Here is a 7,064-nt window from a genome sequence, read left to right as displayed (position 1 = left end):
CAACAATTACCAATGTGTTTTTACACAAATGGCTCAATAAAGGAATCTGACATCAAAATAAACTAATATCACAGCTAGACACAATCACCAAGTAATCAAGACGACAGCTTCCTATTGTCTCGTCACCACCTATCATGTTGACAACTGGAGGCCATTTAGTCCAAGAGAGAAGATGCAGCAAAACACTTTGAATGTCTTTAATGTGAAGATGACATGCTTTTAACTCCTCCCGACATCTGAAGATGAAATGCTTTTAACTCATCCAGACATATCTGAAGATGAAATGCTTTTAACTTTCTTCCCAACATGCTGTGAAGATGACATGCTTTTAACTTATCGTACCGACATGCTATGAAGATGACATGATTTTAACTCTTCTTCCCGACATGCTACAGTATCTAAAGATGAAATGCTTTTAACTCTTCTTCCCAACATGCTGTGAAGATGACATGCTTTTAACTCTTCTTCCCAACACTGATAAACCACTGCTTCGATAGGATTGTTTATTATAAACATCACTGCTCCATCCAAAAGCACCTCCGCTTTAGTTCCGGGTTTAAAGGTCGTATGATGAGTCAAAATAAAATGTTAAAACATTTTCCAGAACCTTTTTTCCCTGCCCATGTATTCATCACACCTTTTTTTAGTGGGTGTAGCAACACACAACATATCAATTGATTATTTACTTCCCTGCCTGGCCAACCCCCACCAAGAGTAAAATAATGTTTAATGACATCTGATAGTGCGTTGGGTATCATTTCCACTTCATAATTATCAAATAGTCTCTGTGATGCAAAGACATAATCTATTCTGGATAGTGTATTATGTCTCGCAGATCGACAAGAGTACTTTCGGGTCGTGGGATTAAGTAACCGCCATAAGTCATTTACACCTGTAATCTTCGACCAATCCTTTAATGCCTTCGATGAATTCTTTTGTTCGCTGGAAAAGGCGAGGTAAGATTTGTCCATCCTTGGGTTCCAGATGGCATTAAAATCCGCACCTATTATAAATGAGTAATCGGGAATGTCTAACATTGCATTGGTTAGTGTAGTGAAGAAATCTTCTCAGGGGCTCATACAGAACCAAGCATTTCACTGTAAAGTACATGTACCTTATATGTGACAAATAAAAACAAACTTGAAACTTGACAGAGACGTTACTAGGGTGTGTGTGTTCCAGTGTGCGTGTCAGTGTGTGTGTATGTGTATTTTATTTTTTTTAAATGTCTCCACGTGGTAAATAAATGACAGTAGATGAGGTCGGCAGTGTTCCTGGCTCCAGAAAGCACATCGATTGAGCAGTGTTCCTGGCTCCAGAAAGCACATTGTTAACGTGAAGATTTCAAACACTGGCCACATTTAGGATTATCATGTCTCAGCAAACATAACATTTCAGACTGACATCCATACAGACTACACAAAACCCATTTTCCATAATATGTCATTTAATAATTTAAAAAAAGTCACCTTTTAATGCATTCATCGCTGGAGTTCCATCTAATTGGGTCTGATCTGGACCCATGGCTACCTTAAAAGAACACACCAACTTTTTGGGAAATTAGCTTATTTGCCATCTACCCTGGAGTTAGACAAGCATATACCCTTTTCTTCTCTGTGCCTGCATTACACCCCTTCCTGACAGAGCGACGCGAGTGCGTGTGATTGCGAAAGTGATTAAAATGTATTATTACATGGCGTTTTCACATTCGCCGAAATGCTTGCTTGTGATTGGTCAATAGCGCACGTCAGAGGTCAGTTATCAGACAATAATGACCGCTGTGGGACAATAATGACCGCTGTGCGCAGCTGTTCGCAATCAAGCCCACTGACAAACACTGTTTCAGTGCAGCCAATCAGACACACCTGCCGGGCTGCCCGCGATAATAATAATCACTTTATTTGGGCTGACAGAACCACAGAACTGCAAATTGTCAAATTAATTAGGTATATTGTTAGTAAGTTAGTCATGAAATAAGCGGGATAATGTATAGCTTTACTCTGTCATCATCGCAAAATAATTGACCTTCACTGACGTTTAAAACACCTCGCCGAGGCGGCTCGGTATTTTAAACTACGTGTCGGTCAATTTTGCGACAATGACCTCGTAGCTATACATTATCCCTTACTTAGTTTCAATCGGACTATCCTGACCTGCCGCAAGCGACAGCGAACTGAGCGGCGATGTCGTTCGCCCCTCAAATATTCGCTCACTGTGTCTCTAGTTGAGCGATTACGTGGCCGAGTCCCGCCCCTAAACATTTTTTTTTTTTTTTTGCGTTTATCGCTTTTCTGGTCAAGCATGACCGACAGAAACAGGTTGAAATGGGATGTAGAGCAGGGGAAGACATTCTGAGAAATGACGGCGGGTCTGGGAATCGAACTCGTGTGCCCCAGATCCGTGACAAGCACGGTTTTCCCCGACGCAGAAATAGCGCCGAGATATGCGGTGAGCTACGGGAGCTCCCCCCTAAACACTTTTTATTGGTCGAGAATCGCAGGCTGCTTTGCCCCTGTGCTTCCAGGTAACACACACACAGACACACTCGGACACGCGCTGCGTCATATCAGGACAGTGTCGTGCGCGATTTCGTCTCCAGTTCGCTCGCTCGCTGCCCGTCAGGAACCGGTGTTAGGCTTAGGTAACAGCCGCACCGTTAGCCTAGCTTAGCGGCATTCACTGGAAGTAGGTGTGCCAGTGTAGCCTAGTTCCCAACAGTCATGAAATACTCCAAATACAACTCCAAAACTTTCCTGTAAACATGTTGTGACCCGTGTATTTACCAGGTGACATTTTAGTTTTCTAAGCAGATAAATACTCTGAACTATTTTTTATGAACCACTGCTGCCTGGGCGCAGTGATTTAATCACCTCAAAAGCCCAGTTTTTTGAAAATCTGGGCTTTTGAGGTGATGAAATCAAATCACTCATCACATTAATTGTCAACGTAATGTCCAATCTTGGGAGTGTTCCATAACAACGCCTGGTAACTGGTCAAATGTTGAGGTGGCATGCACATGAGGTTTCAGTTAACCTACATTTTACATTCAGGTGACATAACTAATTCTGGGGTTCTCTTGATTCACGGCTTTGGTAGAGCATGTTGATTCCAGGGGCACAGGTGCAGGTTCACCCAGGGGCAGGTTAACCCAGGGGTGCACCAGAATGTTAATCATTCCTCTGTTCAAGCTACTTGAAATACACAAATAAAACTCCAGACAACTTTGAAACAAAAAAATTACTTTACTGCAGTTTTAATACAAGTTATTTTTTAAAACCAGCATCTGCAACTTCTTTGCTTTCTACAATGAATCAAATACATTGGATTAAAAGGGTGAACAGTGACCTCACCTTTTTTGTGCACCAATGACTAAAAAAACAAACAAAAAAAACACAGGCAGGTAGGTATATCTCTCCCCTTTTAAAAACCAGGTCAGGGGTGAAGGATTAAAAAGAAAAAAAAACATCTGTACAGTACTTGAATAAATTCATGAAATACAGGATACCTGTCTGATGCAGTCCTGTGTGACAGCGTGTGTTCTGAGCCTCGGTCCTCTGGAACAGAAGCGCATGTTGGTTGAGTTCCGCTCCTCCGGAACAGAAGCCCATGTTGGTTGAGTTCCGCTCCTCCGGAACAGAAGCCCATGTAGGTTGGCTTGCTTTGTTTGTGTGTCGTCACATCTGTCATTGTCTGACCCCCTCATCCATCACCGTTTCTCTCTTGCATAGTTCCCGCTCACCCAACCATAGATGAACAGCTCCGTGGACAGCAGGGTGCCACACATTCACTGCTGCAGCCAGTCAAGCTTTTAGTTTTTTTTTATTAGAAGTGAGACGGCTAGTCCTGCTAGTCTGACCGGCTTGCTGGACGAGTTCAGTTTTGTTGGCCGCCCGGGTCACCGACATCCTCTGATCACCCCCCCGACATCCTCCTCTGTCTCTGTGGTTCGGGAGGAGAGTTAAGGAGGAGGAGGTGCGAGCAGGCGTTGTAGTGCAGAGGTTCCCCAACTACAAATCAGCGTGACACCGGCGCGGAACACCCAAGTCACCTTGGCATGGTTCATGGTTGGATGGTTCCACCGCTCTGGGCCACCAGTAACCAGGTGGGTTGAGGAAGAGGAGGATGATGATCAGAGTAGGAAGGGTGAGGAAAGCATAGCAAGGAGGATGGAGAGATAAGCTAACAGTTGGTCGGGGTGGGCAGAAAGAGCTCTCTGGCTCTCCTGGAGAAGGCTGTCGATACATGGTGGTAGATGATGACTGAAGAGGATAGAGGGGATGAAGGAGCAGATATACATCAGCCTCTTTCCAGTGGAGGATAGGTCTCTGAGCAGGTGAGTGGAATTGAAGTTGGTCGGAACGTCTTACCCAGAAAACGCCATAATTAGATGACTTTCCCTAAGTGAAAGGAGATGGGAGCACCCTTACTGCAGATCAGAGGTTTATTGGGACCAACGGGAGGCTGGAGGTCAGTCTGTGTCCGTCTCCTCAGTGGGACTGGGACAGTGACTGACAGGTGGCACGAGCAGGCCAAGGACCAATGAGACGACCAGAGGAGGGAGGGGAGGGAGGGACTTCACGTCCACCCACGATGCCCCAACGAGCGACGAGGAGAGGCCTTATGAGCCCAGACGGGGCCGTTTCCTTGGAGCCTGCTCTTCCTCCTCGTCTTCGTCCTCCTCCTCATCTTCATCATCAGGGTAGTCCACCAAGCCTACCAGAGCAGCCTGGCCCAAGGAGGAGAGGAGAGAAGAAGACAACATTTAAATGGATGGAACAATGCATAAACACAAAGCACAATGTAGCCACTTAGTAACGCGGGGAAGAGCAGCCACTTTCCTCCCAGCGCCCATGTTAACAGAGACTGTTCAGACGGAGGAGACATGCTGGTGGCACCGGACCGCTTCAGACTACAGCAGCACAAGTGAGTGGTGTATTGAAGTGCCGGTGGTCTCCATTTGTTCTGTAGGCTTGGGCGGTATGACTTTTTTCATACCGTTATACCTTGATTACCTAATACCCCGGTATACGTATATGACGGTATGGCTTTCATTATCATCAGCGGGGGGGGGGTGGCAACCCGTGTTACCAAGTAAACAAATCACGGAGATGGCCAGTTCGCCCGCAGCATCTAGTGCTAACGTTAAGCTCTCAGAATGGTAGCAGTTCGCCGGCAGCATCTAGTGCTAACGTTAAGCTCTCAGAATGGTAGCAGTCCTCCCGCAGAATCTAGTGCTAACGTTAAGCTCTCAGAATGGTAGCAGTCCTCCCGCAGCATCTAGTGCTAACGTTAAGCTCTCAGAATGGTAGCAGTTCGCCCGCAGCATCTAGTGCTAACGTTAAGCTCTCAGAATGGTAGCAGTCCTCCCGCAGAATCTAGTGCTAACGTTAAGCTCTCAGAATGGTAGCAGTTCTCCCGCAGCATCTAGTGCTTACGTTAAGCTCTCAGAATGGTAGCAGTTAGCCCGCAGCATCTAGTGCTAACGTTAAGCTCTCAGAATGGTAGCAGTTCGCCCGCAGCATCTAGTGCTAACGTTAAGCTCTCAGAATGGTAGCAGTTCGCCCGCAGCATCTAGTGCTAACGTTAAGCTCTCAGAATGGTAGCAGTTCGCCCGCAGCATCCTACACACAACAACACACACTCTCGTTACCACACCGCTTTACGGTATTTTCACAGCACTGTCGCAACATTACCGTAAAGCGTGAACACCGTTGTGATCATACACAACACTACAGTTAGCTCTCAGAATAGCCAGTTAGCCCGCAGCACCAGCAACGGTAAGCGTGTCTCATTTAATTTCACTCACTGAAGCGGGGTTCCCCTCCTCCTCCTGTGTGTAGACAACCAGCTCTGCATGCCTCGCTCCACTAGTGAGGACTAGTCTCGCCCTCTGCTGGCGCGTGTGTGCACTACAACAAAACTCCGTTTAGACGGTATTGATTTTCAATACCGTCGGTATTTCTAAATACCCCGGTATACCGTAATACCGTCATACCGCCCAAGCCTACTGTACATTATCCAAAACTTGATTAAACGGCACTTTAAGTGTCTTATTTTATATGCAGGGAACAAAATAAGTAGCCGCCAACCGCCAATGGCGGGCAGATTTAAGGTTTGGCGACTAACAATGAGAGGTCTGCCCGCCACCTGGCATGTAGTTCATATCGATACTCTTATTTTGAAAATCCTGTGCAGGTCTCATTTCCACCCCAAGCGCAGCTCCATTCATAATATCTATGGCTCCGGCAGCTAGCAACGTTCGGTTCATAGGATACTCTTATTTTGAAAAAACCCGTGGCAACTCCGCAAGTCATATCCGCCCAGTACGTGCTTCTGCTTGCATTAAAGCAGAGCAGGGCTACACAGCAGTGCGCCTATTTTGCAAGCCGAAATACGTTTTTTTTCCTTTCTTCTCACAACGGGTCAAATGCATCTAACATGCGTTGCATCGTCGCCATTCCTTTATGCCCACATCGCCCGAAATGAACGTTACGTTAGCGTAAGCTAACAAGCTAATCCTGATCAGAGGCAGAGGCGCAGAGCCAGAGAGAACAGCAGACAGTGTGGACTGGGGAAAGGGAAATGGGGGGGGGGGCACTCTCCCTTTCCCTGTGTGTGCGTGCGTTTGGAAAGACGATGAAGTCACTAGTCAGGACTCATTACTGAGGATGGACAGATAATGTTGATATTCAAATAAAAAAAAGTTTCGAAAGGAGTGGAAGTTTGAAGACAGACTAGACTACAATATGATGCAGGGGTGGTGAGTTGAAACAGTGTGTGTGTGTGTGTCCCGACCCCACTTCTATGTTTCAATAAATTATTTGCATTTAAAACTATTAACGCTGACTCATTCCTTCAGTCCACTCAAAATTATGCTAATATTCATTTTTTTATCTACTTTTTTCTCCCATTTTCTATTTTTCTCCCATCCCAATTTCGTATCGTCCAATTCTACCCTCCCCTGTCTCGAACGCTGTTAGGCCATGCCTCCCACAAGCCGGCTGCAATGTGGACGAAGCCTTACATCACGTGTCCCCTCCGGTACTCGAGGAAGCAGCCGTCGC

At 46.0% G+C, this 7,064-nt stretch overlaps 1 protein-coding gene across 2 annotated transcripts in view; it reads right to left on the bottom strand.

The window, feature by feature from the left end:
* Positions 1–3,243: 3,243 nt before the first annotated feature.
* The window catches only part of ppp4r3b (protein phosphatase 4, regulatory subunit 3B), a 90,905-nt gene continuing 87,084 nt past the window's right edge, over positions 3,244–7,064 (bottom strand). For both annotated transcript variants that reach the window (XM_084319865.1, XM_084319866.1), the window contains exon 16: positions 3,244–4,726. In XM_084319865.1, coding sequence (XP_084175991.1) covers positions 4,619–4,726 — 108 coding nt within the window. In that variant the 3' untranslated portion in view covers positions 3,244–4,618. The remainder of the gene's footprint in view (positions 4,727–7,064) is intronic.

Source organism: Notolepis coatsorum (assembly GCF_963971535.1).
Source record: "Notolepis coatsorum genome assembly, chromosome: 8".
Classification (NCBI taxonomy): Eukaryota; Metazoa; Chordata; class Actinopteri; order Aulopiformes; family Paralepididae; genus Notolepis; species Notolepis coatsorum.
Note: the sequence above shows the minus strand (reverse complement) of the source record. Positions and strands in the feature narration are given on the sequence as shown.